Source organism: Periplaneta americana, chromosome 1, assembly GCF_040183065.1.
Source record: "Periplaneta americana isolate PAMFEO1 chromosome 1, P.americana_PAMFEO1_priV1, whole genome shotgun sequence".
NCBI classification, from domain to species: Eukaryota; Metazoa; Arthropoda; class Insecta; order Blattodea; family Blattidae; genus Periplaneta; species Periplaneta americana.
Genome location: NC_091117.1, coordinates 130616493 through 130635735, shown reverse-complemented (window position 1 = coordinate 130635735; position 19243 = coordinate 130616493). Strand labels below are relative to the sequence as shown.

Genomic DNA, 19243 nt, shown 5'->3' with positions numbered 1-19243 from the left:
AATACTTTACAAACTTGAAATTGGAGTTACATTAGTAAGAACTCATTGTTCATACCCTTCATGCCCAGTTTGCTGCTGATAAAACAGTAAAAGCTATTCCTCATAGCATTCTCTAAATTCTAAATGTTAAAGAACATGAGTTCATATTCATCTATGCCTAACTAAACAAGTCGAAATTTGATTTTTGTCCACCTAGATTGGGAAAATTGCACACTGTGCGCTGATGAAAGCTCCACTATAGCGCTGGAGCATCAATGACGTCATAGCTGAAATTCGAAGCACCGTGATGACATCTGGTTGCTCAGTGCTTTGATTTGGAATACACTGTGTATCTCTGAAAGTGATGGAAATTAATTTTCCCCAATGGGAAAGTAAAATTTCCCCTTTCCCCAGCTAAGTCAACCCTTCACTGATCTAGGAAATGTGCCAGAGAGGACTTCTTGTTCATGCGGTTTCGTTCACCACCCACACATGGGATAATAAAGTATTCTTTCAATTTCAGTCGCAAGTTGTGAATTTGCGAAAAGAAATTAAATTTGGAAGAATGTGGTCGTGGAAATTTTAACTTATCTTAGGTAAATTAGTGACTAGGCAATTACTGCGTAAAATGTATAGTAAGAAATTAGTTGCCATTTGTAAGATACCATTTATTTATTTTATATAAAAACGTGATAACCTCATACACATCCTCATGTTTATAGCATAAAGTTTCGTTTGTCTTTCGTTTTTACACCTACAGTTCACATCTAATTTAAAACACTTCCAATTAAAATATTCATTATTAACAATCCTCGTGATAGATATTTCTTTCTTTCAATACCAGTTGGAGCACTAGCACCAACAATAAATGTGTGTGGTATGGTATTGCTAGGGCAGAATAAGCCAAACCATCTAGATGTTCTAAAGGATTATCGGGGAAATCTTACATTCTAAGTGAAGTAAATGTTAGAGCTCAAATTGCAAGGAAATATATTTTCACATTAAGATTTTATTAACGTCAAAATATAGCCAACAATAGCAAAAATAACTGAGATTGTTTTTCTTTCAAAACTCGATAGCAGTGAAACTGAGTTGAAACATTCTTGTCATTTAACACTGACACATTTCAACAACAGATTTCTCAAAGCAATACGGAAATAAACGTTGATTTGAGAAGAAGATCTAACTCAAATTCATGTGTTTTTCCCCATCAATAAATGAACTGTGAAACCATCTAAAAGCAGGATAAAATAAGTTATATGAAACGTGAAAAAGTATTATTTTTTCAAGAAGCATGAAGGTTGTCAGGCAATGCAATAGAACTAATAGCTGCCAAAATTATCAGTAAGTGAAATTTTCTATGCAAAATTAGTCTTCAGCAAATCCGCGTATAATGATGCATTCAAGATAGCAATAAGAAAAAGAATTTCTTCTGTATTTAGAAACTGAATCAAGAAGGAATGCAATCAACTACAGTCTTAGGTTTCAAGTTTTTAAATTAAATGAAAACTAAAATATCAGAAAGTCATATGAATCATGTACCGCACTTATTTCAGATTCGAATTTCAGTTATTTGCAGTGGAGTATAATGGTAGTGGAATAAGTAAACAAGAATTTTCAAATATGAAAGGAGTTTCTACAATTATCTCACAGAAAAATACATACACAAGAGACAGGGATTATTTTCTAGTTAATAGAAATATTTCAAGATTTTGTTATTCATAATTACATTACATGAAAAATGCGACATTTTTACAACTAAGAAATAAGGTAACATTCCGTTATCTGTAAGGAACATGTACATTATTCCTTCTTTGTATCTTCAGAAGATACATTATTTAAGAGATTGCAAAAAATGTATATAAAATCTGTTTTCCTACTTTTATTTTTTTAATTATATGCACAAGTATTTAACATGAAAACATTACACAATTTTGAAAATTTCCTCAAATTGTGCAAGATTAGAAGAAATATGTAATTATTTCGTTATGTAACAAGTAGATATCTCTAGAAAATTCTCGGATAAGTAAATTTAATTTTTTATAAATGGCTTTTTGTACATTTATCGTCTATCGAGATTTGAAAAAAAAATACATATCAATTACTGCACACCCACTTCTCTGTAATAATCTCAATGAAAGATAAATCACATTTCAAAATTTATCTTCCTTTCATTCAGATGTTTTTTTTTTGGCCTCAGTTTCATATAAACTTCAGTCTTGAGATAACTAGCCGTGAGCCCTCACAAGTACAATGATGTGTTGTAATGTATTCCTTACAAATGGATAAAAATAATGATTACACTGTTTTCTGCGATAGATAAAAATAATGATTACAATGTTTTCTGAGATATTTAACACATGGTTATTCACTACGAGTCACTAGTCACACACAGAACATCACGTACAACACTTTGACACATGAAGGAAGTAGTACTTTATGACCAAAAAGTTGCATGAAGGTAAAAAAGACTGGCACAAAACGATGTCAATCATTAAATCTAACACTTAAAGAGTGCAATTTGAAGTCAAATTAATTTATGAGGTTTCATTATGAACTGTTTTGCAATATCAAGAATTACAACAAGAAAATGTGAAAATTTTTTGTACATACTTTCCAACACAAGGTTAATTTACGTTGTATTATCTGAATAAAATCTCCCCAGCATGAATCAACAATGAGAGGCAGAGAGCAACTAAGAAGCAGGCACAAATATGAAATGGTTACGCTTACGTAATATAATATAAAATTACATGTGATACATTATACATATCCTTTAATTAACCACAGGTGAATATGATGCGAGATTGTTAGATTTCTGTTACCACACTATCACAGGTGTAAAAACATCCAACGTTTTGGAGCTATGTGTTGACCTCCTCGGCAGGAAAGCAAGAAAGGTATTTGTTTGGTTCATTATCAAAAGGAGAGCTTTTCCTTTTTCTTGCCCATCTGTTGCCCATAACATAGAATTTTCCTTTCCTCGCCTAGTTGTTAAGTCCATTACTAAGAGCATAAATTTCCCCATTTCCCTTTTTATTTGTCATGTCCGTAGGTTTTCCTTTTTATTACCCATTGTGTATTATCTGTAGCCCTGAACAAAGATTTCCCCTTTCTTATCTATCTGTAAATTTCATTACCAAAAGCATAAATTTCTCTTTTCCTCGCCCATCTGCTGGGTCCGTCATCAAGAACATAAGTTTCTCCTAACCTTGTTGTGTTCGTTACCAAGAGCGCCCTTTTCTTGTCTATCTGTTGGGTTCTATCTTTTTCCCAGAACACAGACTACTCCTTTCCTCGCTTATCTGTTAGGTCCATCACCAAGAGTTCAATTTTCCCTTTCCTTCCCTATCTGCTGGGTCCATCATGAAGAACATAGGTTTCTCCTTCCCTTGTTTATTATTTGTGTCCGTTACCAACAGCGCAGGTTTCCACATCCCTTGCCTTCCTGATGAAGCCAACAAGAAGCTCTGAAACTTCAATTATTTGTATCTATGACATGGTGCAAAAGCTCAAAAACAACGCACCACAATCCTGCAACTCATTCAGAAACTCTATACAGGATGCGGAAAAAAGATGTACAAAAGATTTTAGAGTAGGAAGGGGATACAAAACTAAGTATTTTAAGAATAGTAACAAGTGGCCTTGGGCACTTCAGTATGGAGCTGCATGTATCGATATACGTCAACATTGAAGCTAAGCTGCAGTTATTGTGAAATACGTTTATAACTTGTCAAATGTAAACATAACTCACTGGCACTCGTCCGGTAAAGAATCACCTAACTGTAACATTTGGTGAGAGGTTGATTGCATGTGATGGTCCAATAGCATGGCCTTCACGTTCCTCTGACTTGACACTGTGCGATTTTTTCATTTGGGGTACAGTAAAGGACATAGTTTATAGCACGCCTATCGAAGCTGAAAAAATTTTAATACAGAATATCATGGCTGCAGCAGAAGTAATCCATATCACTCCTAGACTCTTTCAGAGAGTGCATCAATCCTTCTTGCTTTCCAAAATTTTAATGGGGCTCTTTGAACATTTGTTCAGGCATGTTCTGCATTAAACTCACGGAATTTGATAGAAGTGATTTAAGGTAACTATTATACTGTAATGATTGGACCAATTGAAAACATATTATATTTCTGTATTACAATAAGTGCAATAGGAGAGTTTGTTTCCTGACTAGCCCCAACATGTTATTATTTCCTAATGTGAGTAAGTTTTCTTTCCACTTGACAACTCACAAACACATTACAAAATTGCGGCTTTGGATTCCACAGCACTGCAGTGAAGTGTCTGAGACTGTTTGTTCCTTTTCTTAAAATTCTTAGTTTTGTACTTCCTTCCTACTGTCAAATTTTATGCACGTATTTTTTTCGCACTCTGTACAAACAATTGATAAACTATCAATTTCAGTGGATGATAACGAAAACGACTATGCTATGATTGTGATAACAGTGATAAAATTAATATCTGTGATTATAAAAACAATAATGCTAGTTTGTTTAAACCAAAAATTAAATACCGTACATAAACTTCTCCATTACAGACAGATAAGATCTTGCTTCGCTAAAATTTGTCTCATTATGTCTCATATTAGCTTTAATATACATAGAAAACGAGTCAGTCTCTCTCTCTTTCTCTCTCTCAAGCATGCAAGCACACACAAGGTGATCCATAATAAATCTTTTTATAATTCTGTTATAATATCTCTTTGGAAGTTGATATAAACTTGAAATTGAATATTATGACATTTATGGTTCTGGGAGAATTTATATTGGTACTCCTGACACGATTGTTGATACTGATATTGGCTATTATTTTTTTTTCTATTTATCCATAGTCGCTTTGACATCTGTGTTATATTGGGACTAGTTAACATTAAATTACATTTGTTAGTATATTAGTTACTTAAACAGTTACAAAACAATAATGAAATTATATTAAAATCCAGTGGCCAGTATCTTTGAGGAATGCAAGTATCTTCACACCCGGCCCCGAAACAATTTTTCCTTGCAATTATTCAAACCTGCTTTACGGGGAGCTACTACCTGAAAGCCAGATTTGCATAATATCTTCAGACAGAGTTTTGAATTGTTAAATTAGATGATGCATCAACCGGTATTCCATATTTTTGTCTTCTCTGTTGTATTTGCTGCATTCGTTGAAGAGGTGGTTGATGGTGAGAACTGTCTGACATGTAATGCAAGTTGGTTGTGGTTGTTTCAAAAGGAGGTATGAGTGGGTGAGGTAGGAGTGACCAATTCTGAGTCGGGTAAGTTTCACCTGTTCTTGACGGGAAAGGGACTTCATGGGATGTGGTGAGGAGGATCCTATTACAGAACGTATGTAGTGATCAGTTCGTCGTAATATAGCCAACATGCAGTACTCATTTCGACAGCATTTTGGCAATAACTCACTTGCGTCTGCATGTCTGGTTCTTTCAATTCCTGCACTACATGCAACACTGTAAGCTCGTAAACACGATTTCTTTATTGATCTCTGACATATGCCATATGAGTAGCCTGTCTTCTGGTTTAATCTGTGCAACAGTTTCTTTGGCGAGTTCAGTAAACATTCTCGAACATCTTCCACACAAGCTTAAAGCATTGTGGGTCTATAATTTCCACTCTTGCTAAGAACGAGCCAGTTGTCTCCAGTTTTCTCACTATTGAAAAAATTGTTGGCTTAGTTGGAAAATTGCGCACAGCGAATTCTGTGCCAGATGCCTGTTGTATTTTAACCAGGGAAGGGAATTTATCATCCAGTATGTTTCCAGCACAAAAACACGCTGATGAAGTGGGTACTGCATGTTTGCAATATTACGACGAACTAATCACTACATCCGTTCTGTAATAATAGCCAATATCAATATTAACAATGGACGACAATCGTACCAGGGATATCGATATAAATTCTCCCAGAACCACAGAGGAGATAGTATTTAATTTCAAGTTTATACTAGCTCCCAAAGATAAATTATAACTCATTAAACTGGGGTTTATATGGATCGCAGTGTATATTATTTAGCAATAAGGGTGAATATCCACTTTTGTCAAAAAATGAGATACTATCACCATCTGTTTCTTTAATCGATGTATTTTGTCTTACTAAAATTTTCAAGTAATAACATGCATAGTTCAAGAATATAAATCACATCTTGTTGTTTTGTTGTGTGTGTTTTTTTTTTTTTTTTTTTTTTTTTAAGAATGGGGATTGTCCATGGGATTATGCGGAAGATGGGGCAATGTCCTGGGAGATTCGATATGTTATAAATGTGGCAATCTTGTAATTATAACAAAGCTAATTCGTTTCAGATGCATTAACAATGTGCTACATATTGTTCTGCTTTGTTTAAATGACTTTGGTTAGATGTGCAGTATTACAGTACTATTAAAATTTAACATAAAACTTTGTGAAAATTGTCTTCCAATAGTGATAAAAGCCAACCAAAATCTATACAGAGCAAGAAACGACCCAGACTAGACAGATTAACTGATGTTAAGAAAAAACTCCTAGCTTGGAGCAATGAGACTGGTGAGGACTGTGAATGTATAAGATAAGAGTGCTTCCAAGTTTTATTGTTGACAGGGACCATATTATTAAAACTTTCAACAAGTTAACTCACAACGAGCAAAACTCTTATCTCAGTGAACTTAATGCAGTAACTCGACAAAACGCAGAAGATCTGGGAAATCTGAGTAAGATAGTACATTTCACAATTCTTTTGGTTACAAGGTAAGGGTTAAGGAGGATGCAGTGACTGAAATCTCTGTATGCAGCAAAGCTTTTGTCAGTGCATGGCATTACCAAGAAAGATGGGAACTAATTCAGAGGTACCGTACTTGAAAGAAGAAGTCTTATCGAAAGACCACCAAGATAGTCACGAAAACATCGTCTAAGTGAGGAAATGTTGAAAACTGGGTGTGATAATATTTCATCATATGAAGGGAGACAGAGTCATTATAGTTTACACGATTACAAATATATATAGGCTACCTTCCAACGGATTTAAATGTCATAATCACTTCAGAGAGTGGTATCCAAATATGAAAGTTTCTTATCAGAAGTTTGTTGCAATATTTAATGAAAAATTTAATATAAAGTTAGGTTATTCCAGAACAGACACTTGTAATATATGTGATGAGTTTGTACCACAAGTTTAATCTTTGAATAAAAAAAATAGTTAATAGTCCAGTGTCTGATAATGAACATAAATTAGTTGAGAAGAAAATACAGGATCTGACCACAGCTAACAGACCATAAATTGGAGGCTGATGTTTTCTATAAAAGGAAAAGAACAGCTCGATTAAACAGTGACAAATGTCCGCAATGGGAGGCAATAGCTATGGACTATAAAAAATTAATGTACATGTTCTATTAATTAAGTCATTTTTATGCTTATTTTGAAACCAATGCTAATAAAGGTGCAAATGAAGTATGTGCATTCTTGCATCACTTCATCATGTGCCATATGAATCAAAATGTTTGATATCTTGAGATATTTTGCGATTCTGCTTGTAGCCAAAACAATAATAGACTAATGCATTTCAATGTGCATCATCCTCATATATTGCACTCAATCGAAATAACTTTTCCACTACATATTTTTCGTACTTGAGTGCGATAAAAATGTTGGGCTTGTGAATCAACATAAAAATCTGAACTGCCAGACAACTGAATCCAGGAACTACAATCAGCAAGACAAAAGCTTTGCCCTTTCACAGTGACAAAGGGGGGACCAAAGCCTTGTTTGAAACTGGTCAACACTTCTGGAGAGATATCTTCACAAGTGTCCATTCGCAACATGACCAGTGAAGGAGATTGTTGCAGATCGATTACATCCTAGAGTTCCGAAGTACAGGACCACCTATAATGGAGCAAGAGAGCAAAGTGTAGTGAACACCTCTGAGTCGTTACCACAAGTTGCTTCTTCACACTGCAGAGACTTCTTATCAGAAAAAAAAACATACAAAGGTAAATGAAAGTTACTTATTGAGAACTACATCTGAGTAGGGATTGCAAACATTTCATGCTCATAATATTTTATTGTTTTCTTCTCTTTTTAGGTCCATTACCAATTTCAAAGGAGAAGTACAAGGATCTTCAACGACTCAAAAGATTCTATGGAGGTAAAGTAAAAAGATTATACGAGAAATTGAAAAACAAGGAGTGATCAGTATGGAAAAATATGATATTAATTAATAACATTAGTTTCATTACATACGGTACTAAGTTCATATAACACTGATAAACAATGAAATACTCCTTTAAATAAAACTAAGTGATCTTTATGTATTGAGAGGTGCTGATATCGAATATGACATCCGTTTTGCTGTATCACCTAAATCTTTTGAAAAACATCCTCATTTTATAGTTTTATGGTTTCCAGTCTCAGCATCTGACTTAACGTTTGGTTCCAAAAAAATGGATAAGAAGCTTTTGCCGATTTTGTATGTTTATGAATGGCACTTAATATTTGATGAAGGGAACATCTGGCATTAGATTAATGTCCTGTTTCTCTTTTAAAATTGTTCTTTTGTGAATTGCTTTCTTAGTAATGTGGTAACTTTCTTTCTGATTACTTTGCGAGTAGCCATATTTTATGTTTGTGTATGTTCGCAAAATTGTGAATCTAAGTGTGTATTGTGAAGTGAAGTGTAAGGTGTATTTTAACAAAACGATAACAGCATTCATCATAATCGTTTTTTTAATTATAATATTGTAACTCAATTATTGAGTTTGCCATGTCACGCAAATATGTGAATAACCCAAACTTGTTTTGTTATGTTTGCAGTGAATTTACTCCGAAGTCATAGAGAAATACTATCACTCCTATAGTGAAAAAAGCATGAGTTGTATTTCGGAAGTAAAGTAGACGAGGGAAAGAGCTGGGCACAGGATAAAATTTGTTGTAATTGTTCACGAACTTTACGTGGTTGGCTTCATGGCACTCATAAATCAATGCCCTTCAGAAACCCTGTAATATGGACTAAACAGAAAGATCATATTACAGACTTATTTCTGTTTAACGAATATAGTGGGATATAGTTCAAAATCAAAACATTCTATAGTTTATCCCAATGTTTCTTCAGCAAAAAAACCTATGAGTCATGATTTAATACCAATTCTTAAGCCTCCTAAAGAATGGACAGTGAATGAATCAGAACTAAGCAGTTCTTCTCCAGAAGAGGAACTTGAACCCTCATATTCAAACACTGATCCAAGCTTTCCAGAGCCAGAACCAAATACCTCACTGTATTTCCCAATGTGAACTAAACAATCTAATTCGAGACCTCCATCTTTCTAAAGTTCAAGTGGAATTATTAGGTTCTCGTCTTCAAGGGTGGAATTTATTACAAGATGGTGTTAAGGTGTCATATCGGAAATGCCAGCAATCACCGACTTTTTTTTTTTTTGTTAGTAATGAGTTAACTTACTGCAATGATGTACAAGGCCTTCTGCAAGAACTTGGAAACAGTAACAAACAACCTAATGAGTGAAGACTATTTTTAAATTCATCTAAGATTAGTTTAAAACAGTATTGTTGCATAATGGGAATATCTACCCATCAGTACCTCCTTGCCTATTCTTTCGGCATGAAGGAAACACATGAAAATATGAATGCAATATTAAAACTAATAAATTATGCAAAATTTGGTTGGCAGATATGCAGAGACCTCAAAATGATTGGATACTTTTAGACATGCAGTCTGGGCTTACAAAATATTGTTGCTTTCTTTGCGAATGGGACAGCCGAGCAAAGATTAAACATTACAACATTGAGGATTTGCCCATGCGAAAAAACTTAATTCCTGGAGAGAAGAGTGTTAAGAATCACCCTTCAGTTGAGAAAGACAAGATTCTGTTACCACCGTTGCATATAAAATAAGGATTGATGAAAACTTTTGTTAAAGCTTTGGATAAACATAGTCAGGGTTTTGGGTACTTGAAAAAATTTCCTAAACTCAGAAGGTATATTTATTGGGCCACAAATCTGTGAGATCATTCATGATGACAACTTTGTGGAATTGCTAACAAAAAAAGAGAAATTGCATGGTTAGCTTTCAGACAAGTATGCTCTAATTTTCTTGGAAATGTGAAAACTGACAACTACAGGGACCTTATTAGGAACTTGTTGAAGTCTTATCAACGTATGGGGTGAAATATGTCTTTGAAAATTCACTTTTTACACCCGCATTTAGACTTTGCCCCGCTAACATGGGCGCTGTTAGTGATGAAGTGAGAGATTTCACCAGGGGAGAAGATTTGCAGGAAAATCGGTATAGAACATGTTAGCAGACTATTGTTGGAATCTCAAGGAAGAAAAACGAGAGGTGATACAGCATTTCCAATTCCAGATTTGGATTCAGCGGTGTCGAATTATAAATAATCACCTATTTTCGTTCAAAGGAGCAAAAGAAAGTTTAAATTTGTCTATCAGTGTAATTAAAAACTAAACAATATTCATTCTCCAGTAGGATAATATATAAATGGACAGTTCAACTTTTAACAGAACAAAATATGTGAGTCTGGGTTATATTTTTATTTAATTAATAAGGTATATCTATCAAGGCTATAAAATATTCTTTCAGATATGTATATCTGTTAAAGGTATAAGCAGAAAAAAATACAAACTTAAAACTAATAATGATAAAAACATACAAAGGTTTAACATTTAATCTTTAAAACCTTATCTTAAAAGTTATAAAAATAGACATTCACCTTATTGCTAATAACCCTTCACACACATACACATACAGTACTTTTTCTCTGGAGGAACATGCCAGAACGGTGTTCCTGCACTTGTATTTTTCATCATGACACTGAGAAAAAAAAAACACACATACACACGACTCATTTTATTAAACCTATCTATTTATCTATTTGATACATTTTGAAAATATAGTACATACTTTTTTTTTAAGAAATGTTCACAAAAGTTACAATTCATGTAAATATACGAAGTAACGTCATGACTATAGTGCAATTATGTAACTCATAAAAAAACTCATTAAAGGGACAAAGGTTCATACCTAGTAAGGTTCGGCTTAATTTGTGTTGAAAAATGTGGCTAAGAGTCGGGTGTTTTAACAATACTTCAGTTTCATCTGTCACACTCACTGTATTATTGTTCCAATACCATTATCATCTTATAAGATCTAAACAGGCCTGAAACTTAACAAAAACTGTTAAATAACTTCCTTTCTTACCTCCTTAAAATAAATATGAAATGTGAGGAAGGAAAATAATTTCACGTAACAATCCAGAAACTGCAAGGGATTGTTTTATATGCAAAAATTCATACTGAAAGAAAATAATGAAAAAAAACTATGAAGTTAAGTGATGTCATTACGTAGTTAATGAACTAGACAGGTATATTTCGGTTAGCTGAGTCTTCTATTCCCTTATCGATTTATCATGTTACACTGATATTGAACAGTTTCCTATGGTAAGAGATTTAATTAGATTGTAATTTTCTCTTGATTTAACGGAAATAAATTTAATTTGCCTCTTAATTATCCTCCAAATCTGTTTTAAAAAGTCATATTTTTATTTTCAGAATTACTGTACATATAAAATTCCTCCAAATCCTGTATACACTTCTATACCAAATAAAAACTACTAAACTCATGCATATTACTAAATATGACATTAAATAGTGTGCATCATTAGCCTAATGACTACAGCATTGGCTATCATGCTAAAAATTAGGGTTCGAATTTAGTGAGGCCAAGAATATGATAGACAGTAATGATGTTGGGGGTATACTCTCATTTCTCCAATCACTATTTTATCAGTTTTCTATCATTCAAAATCATCCCCATCAAAATATAGTAAGCAGAGGTGTCATATTACTTCCATAACATTTATATCTGTAATGTTCATGTAAGTGATGATAAAAAATATCTGCGGTTGGAACTGGTACCCTCGTCATCAAATGTAACACTCGTTGGTTGATTGGTCAATTACGGGTATAGCTATATATTTTTCAGAAAAGATTTTAAGTTTTTTTGTCTCACATAATTTGTCAAACTACAGTAGAATCCCTCTTATCCGGCACCAAAGGGACCAGGCTAATTCTGGATACGATATTTTGCCAGATAATTGAATAAATACCGGTATATACAAAAAAAAAAAAAGTATTTCATGGTGCCAAATGTTGAAGCTATAGCCATGTGAATATTATTTCTCTATCACTTGCTCATAATTGAATAAACATAAAAACTGTGTGGATTATCCTTATTAAAACACATCATACAACACAAATAATACGTACATTAATTCCAGGTTCGAATATTCACTGGAAATTAAAGTTCGTGCGATTTTCCTAATGTGGTAACACTAACGATCAGAACATAACTAAATAAAGTGTGTGGATTTTCTTTATTAAAACACATCACACAACACACAAAATATGTTTGAATATTCACTGAAAATTAAAGTTCGTGTGAACTTCCTAATGTGGCAACACTGACGGCCTGAACATAACTAAATAAAAATAAAAACTGTATGGATGTTCTTTATTAAAACACATCACACAATACAAATAATACACTAATTTTAGGTTTGAATATTCACTGAAAATGAAAGTTCGTGCGAACTTCCTAATGTGGCAAAACTGACGGTTCAGATTGTGGCAATGTGGCAGATTCAAAATTTTGTTTTGGCCCAGCCAGAAGTGCCGTTGTTTTGATATTGCCAGCTATTTGGGTACCAGTTACGAGGGATTTTACTGTAATACCATGTACGTTCATGATGTCCAATTACTTTCAAATTTGAAAATCTTATCTTATTATTTTTTTACACTGGAATCAAATTATTAAATAATGACAATATAAAGAACATAAATAATTGAAACATTAACTTCACTGTACGAAAGTGTTGCGCTAATGTTATATTTTTATTGACTTTTCAAAAAGTCTACAGGGATTAGGGGTACATAAATATAAAATGACATATGTAGAGCTATTTATACTAAGCTTATAAAAATACATATGAGAGTGCAATAAATAAATTACGATGGTGGTGATGACAGAAATATGTTCACTTGGAGATTTCAATTACTTTTAGGGAACACAATAATAATTATTACACAGAATTATCTAGAAAACAATCTGTCATAATACAGAGACAAAGTAGATACATAATTCACAATTATTATGTAATTGTGTTTGTATATAAAATACTTCTATTTATAATTCGATGATAAGTCCTTATAAAGGAACGTTCGCTTCAGAAATTAATTTCTACATCCTATTTCCAAATCACAAATATATTTATGGGCACATTAAATAGCTTCTAAAATATAAATAGCTATCATTATTTATTTACATTTATATGGGGAAGATAATAGTATGTAAATTACAGCCTTAAAATTCATTATGGAAGTTCTAAAAAATATGCAACTTTTTGATCACACAGTACTTTAATACCAGAAGTATATTAATGTATCTCATATAATCACAGACATCTAAAAGATAATTGGCCTTGTACTATAGAAAGAATCAACTTCAGTACAGAATTTTCAATTGCATCAAATGTTGAACCAAATCTATTTATTCAACATCAGTCAGAAAGGAATGAAAGCAATTTTAAAATGTAGAAATAATATGAAATGCATTTTTATATTATAATTCTTGATGCAATTCAAAACACTGTATTTAAACTGTTTGCAATTGGACCATGCATTAACATTTTACAAGAGTAACATTATACAACATATAAGATTTATCACAAATATATCTAATAAACATCAAAAAAACGGAATCTGATTCCTGTAAATATGAGCCGTGATTTCTAAAGTAAACTATGTTAATATCATTTAATCATATCCTACAAAGGAAGAACGAGAGTAGCCTAGCTATTAGGATTATAATACATTCAAGTACCGTTAAGTCAAAGTGTATAACTTAATGCATTTTGCAGTTGTGGAAGAACAATTGGAGCTGAAGAAGAAGTTTCAAAAGCTGACTGCAGCATCAATATTCATTAATATTACCCAATGAAGAAAAGTGATATAGTAACAACTTCATCTAAAGACAAAATTACTAGATTCCTGTTGTGAATGGCAAGAACAGGAGATTTGTAACCTACGTAATAATGTTGTGAAAAACGATGCAAGACTTTGAAAGTGATATCAAATTAAATTTATTTAAGTTCACTCATTCATATATTCATTCCATGATTGAACATAGCAATCTTATTATTTTATGTATTAAACGCTTGTTAGAACTGTGGAGATTCAATGAACATTTTATCAAGAGAGATTTCAAATTTATTTAAACTGATGTAAATTGCAAGTGTACTTGTAGTTTAGTGAGCGAAACTTGTGTGCCACAGTCTCTAATAAATCTTAAAATTATGTCATAATTCTAAACAGAAAGTTACAAATGCAATCATTGCAGCTTTAATAAAAACAATTAGTTGAAATTTTCTTTTTCTAATGGCTGGTACTTGATTTCGTCATTCACCCATATAAAGCCAGTAGTATGGACCAATTTACCAACCGATCTGTTGCCTAGGGTGAGCCATTTACACTACACCTGCGATGAGGTGAAGTGAGGTGATAATGGAAATATGTTGGGATGCTACAGGGAAACTGGAAATCCGAGAGAAAACCCCTGTATTATCTGGACCATGAGTTTGTCCAATACAAGTTATAAATCATGAATAAACCAGGAATTGAACCCATGTCCACAGAATTATGACTCATTATTAATCCAGTGTACTAACCACTGGAACACTGTGACGTCTTTAGTTGGAACTTGACTCTTATAATCAAAAATTCTATCTACTGATGTTATTGCATTTCTAGCATTATGGTAGTATATTCAGTGTTATACATTAGTGTTAATTTGAAAACAAAATATAATGAGATTAAACCCATGATTTGCAATTAATAAACTTTAAAACCACGCAAAATAATGGTAGGAACTGTAATAATCACAGATTAAACATATTTTTAAATAGAATGGCTATAGATTTCAGAAACCTAACTATGAAACTGCATAAAAATCGTCTCTATAACTTACATTATTTATCTTGTATGGTACTATGTCCACAACCATTTCGTAAATTTGGATCACAGGAATAAAGATAAAGGTTTCTAATCCGATTTCTCATAGTTACAGAAATTAGCATTGTCAGTATCTTCTAAATTCCATTCTTGAATTCAAGAAACTTTTCTTCCAATAATAAGTTTTCTTGAAAGATACAAAACAAGTTTATCACAATTTAAGGAGATATGACCTGCAGACGGATAAAGACACATATCTAACAAAAAGATACACACATACACATGGTTGTTTCTAGAAAATCATCCTAAAAATTAAAGTAATGGAATCCATAATACTGTCATCTTTTATATGTTGTCGATAAGATGGAGTTACAACCAAGTCAGAGAAAGTCCAAGTTTTTCATTTACTTGTTGATTATCATACTTTGAAATTATTCAGTCCAAATGTTCTTCACTTCATACTTTGCAGTCTAACACAAAAAAAATCAATCATGGTAATACTAATTGAATTTAATTGTACATGAAGTCTGATACCAATAGAAATAAAATTAGCACAATCCTCTATGAATTAGGGTACATAAAACATCCACCACTATTAGTATTCCATGACATTATAGTTACAAATATATACTTTAATATATCTCTGTTTACATTTAAAAAAATAAATAAGCACCCAATAATCACATTTCTCGTTCATAAATACATAGACCTACATGCATATTAATTATAAAGTGACTTCTAATAGACACTGCCGTGAAGTAGTACGTAATTCAAACACTAGTGAGACAAAGAAACTTCCGTATTTCGAAAATCACATTGGCAACAAATGTCACGTGAAGCAGAGGGGCGCAGGGAACACTTTTTGAGGATGGTTTTCAATACTTTAAATTATACCAGTATTAACTAGGAGGATAACAATTTTTGAAATAGTTTTTGATTTATAAATTTTTATTAACAAGCAATTAAGCATTGATACTAAGCCCTGACCATGTCACTACTTTTGGAAATGTTATTGTTTAGTTCAAAAAAAAAAAAAAATCCAATACTCCTCTATCATATGCAATGGAAATACAGATTTTCTGCAAGTACGTTTATGCTGGTGGTTTAATAGATTGGTGTTAGATATTTATTAATATATGAATATTTGTATGTATTAGTGAAAAAGAAAACATGCATTAAGGGAAAGTTTTTTTAACGTGATGGACTGAAGAATGCATGTTCTAACTGGAAAAAAGAAATATTAAGGAAGACCAAAATGTTTACGACACAATAAGGGTAAACATTAGGAATTTAATTAGGTCATACTTTCATAAATTATTAACATATGGAAAAAAAAAAAAAAAAAGACGTGGGTATTTTCAACAAGACAATGCAAATGTTCATACTACGCAGTTATTTTATGCATGTGTTGGAATCTCTGTGTTTTATGAGTCATGACCAAATAAAGCTATAAATTGTGGCCATCGAGATTTTCCGACCTTAATCTGTGAAATTTTTACTTGTGGAGAGATCTAAAAGACAAAATCTAATAAATAAACTTTCTATATCACAGAATCTAACAAACAATCGAATTAATTACACATGATGAGCTGCAGCATGTGTCTTAAAACTTATTTAAGAGGTGTAAGGCATGCATTTGACAATGTGGCAGACATTCGCAACAGTACTTATAATGATAATTGTAGATGTTAAGTTAGACTGCTCTTGTGACTCTCCAGACTTTGGCAATTATTTTATTTCCGGAAACCACTTGCTAGCTGTTATCCCTAATTGTGATTATTAATCGAACATCAAGCGAAAAACTGTGAACAAAAACCCAGTTATTAATATTTTACTATTGTAAAAGTATATCTTTGTGCATTTTTTTTGTTGGTTATTTAACGACACTGTATCAACTACTAGGTTATTTAGCGTCGATGGGATTGGTGGAAGATGGTATTTGGCGAGATGAGGCCGAGGATTCGTCATAGATTACCTGGCATTTGCCTTACGGTTTGGGAAAACCTAGGAAAAAAACCCAACCAGGTAATCAGCCCAAACAAGATTTAATCCGCACCCGAGTACAACTTGTTTGTTTATGTTTAAAAAGTAGTAGCTTTTCACACAGTATTACTTACCAAAAGAAAAAAAGAGGCAGAGAGACACACATAATAGTATCTGTTACACATTCTACATATAATTATTTTTAAATAAGTATGTACATGAAATTCAACGTAATTGTTTCATATTATATTCAGGATATTCAGAACTCTGTGAAACAAAGCACATAAATCTTAATATAATATTGTTAAACTCGGTGAATGCATGTTGGAAGCCCCATAATTTAAGGAATACAACTTCTGCAACTCACAGCTATTTTGAAATGGGCAAGTGTTTGAATATAAGTAAAGAGTATATATTCAGAACTGATATTTCCAAAACACAAAAATGATGGCAGAAATATGGAAGACTTCCTACTAAGTGTTACACTCTTGTTTAGTGACCCAAGGCTAACAATATTAATTAAACTACTATTTTATCATTATAGTTTCTGAATAAGAAATTGGATATATTTTACATAGATTATTATAAAAGAATAGGGAAAAGTGAAACTTATGAAACTGTAACTCTGGTAAGGATTGTGCGGCTCAAACAATATTATGTCACTATAATAAATTAACCTTATGTCACTTTATAATTTATTTGCATGCAATGGATAACCTTTACGTCTATTGGTACCAAATTTAATAGTCTAATACACATTATTAACTACAATATTTAAAAAAGAAATGCAAATGTAGTCATATTGGCTAAAATGTCATTTTAAAATTAAAATATGGCATTTATTTCGTCATGAAGAGAGCTCATTTCTACAATCGAATTAACATTTTAAAATTCTAAAACGTTTCATCATTTGATTAAAATATGATATGCACATCAGCCTTACAAATTCCCCAGGCATAACCACAGCATACATAATATGTAAATATATAGTACTCTATTACATAAAAGCTGGATGAGAACACTTTCTGGTGAAATAATTGTATATCCTTGGACTTAAGGAAAGATAGTGAAGAGTAAAATTTACATCCTTTGTACTGAAGTCTTCTATATGCTTAATAATCCTAAATCATGCACAGGGAACCCTTATCGCTCACCAAAGGATTGAAGTGGACATCAGCTTAATATCAATATCTACACTATTGCACTCATGATTTCTGCCGATTCTGTTGAAGTAAAATGAGATAAAGTAAAGGTTCCCAATACTTGAAACTTTTCATGATGTAATACGTACTTAACTACCAGTACCTTTCCACAAGATTTTATTAAGTAGATAATGTATCGAATAAAATTACATTTGTAAGACTGATGTTCAATACTTACTGTTTTAATGTCATGAGTGATTCACATACCCATATTTATTTAATTGCAAAAGTTATAAACATTTTAACATTACTGCACTAGTAAAATAAGCCTAACAGAAGGCAGTCATGTTTAGATCTTAGGTTTAACCAACAATAGTCAACAACAACACTAACAAAAACATCTTCATTCCATTCATGTGAAAGACTATTGTTTTAAAGCTATGGGACTCTTTTTACACATTGGCAACAATTACTTAGGGGCTACTACCTTCTGTTACCACAGCTGGGTAAAGATAGTTGAGTATGGCATAATAATGTATGCCAGCTGCCATGACAACAAACAGATGCCAAATGGCATGGGCACATGGTATCTTACCATCTGCTTTAAAAAAAACAACACCAAGGATGTAAAGTAGTCCTCCAATCTTCAGTTCAGTCAGACCGGAGAAATCATGCTGCAAGCAGAAATTAACTGTTAATAATAAACTATAAAATACGCGACTAGTATGTAAGAAGCTTTACTGGAGCCTTCAAAAAGAAACAGCAGCAAAATATAAAAATAAAGTGTACAGGTGATTCATGATCCACTGAGTAAGGAAAAAACAAGTATGGTACTGTGAAAACAAAGCATGAAGTGGTGTATCACTCATTATTGTGTAATACTGTCACGTAATACCTACTACATATGCATATTACAAACTTAAAATGGCAAAAACTGCACAGCAAGCAAAATGTATTCTGTGGTATGCTATGTTTGAAATTGTTCACAGTGGTGCAGCATGATTTACACCACGTGTATGGCGTAAGTAAAGCACTTTAGTACAATATATTAAAATAATGATATCAAATATCCAAAGAAATAAGGCTTCTCCAAAAATCGCACATCGGTGGTGAATA

At 32.5% G+C, this 19243-nt stretch overlaps 1 protein-coding gene across 2 annotated transcripts in view; it reads right to left on the bottom strand.

The window, feature by feature from the left end:
• Positions 1-952: 952 nt before the first annotated feature.
• LOC138700977 (monocyte to macrophage differentiation factor 2) overlaps positions 953-19243 on the bottom strand; it is a 133861-nt gene continuing 115570 nt past the window's right edge. For both annotated transcript variants that reach the window (XM_069827432.1, XM_069827441.1), the window contains exon 6: positions 953-18801. In XM_069827432.1, coding sequence (XP_069683533.1) covers positions 18601-18801 — 201 coding nt within the window. In that variant the 3' untranslated portion in view covers positions 953-18600. The remainder of the gene's footprint in view (positions 18802-19243) is intronic.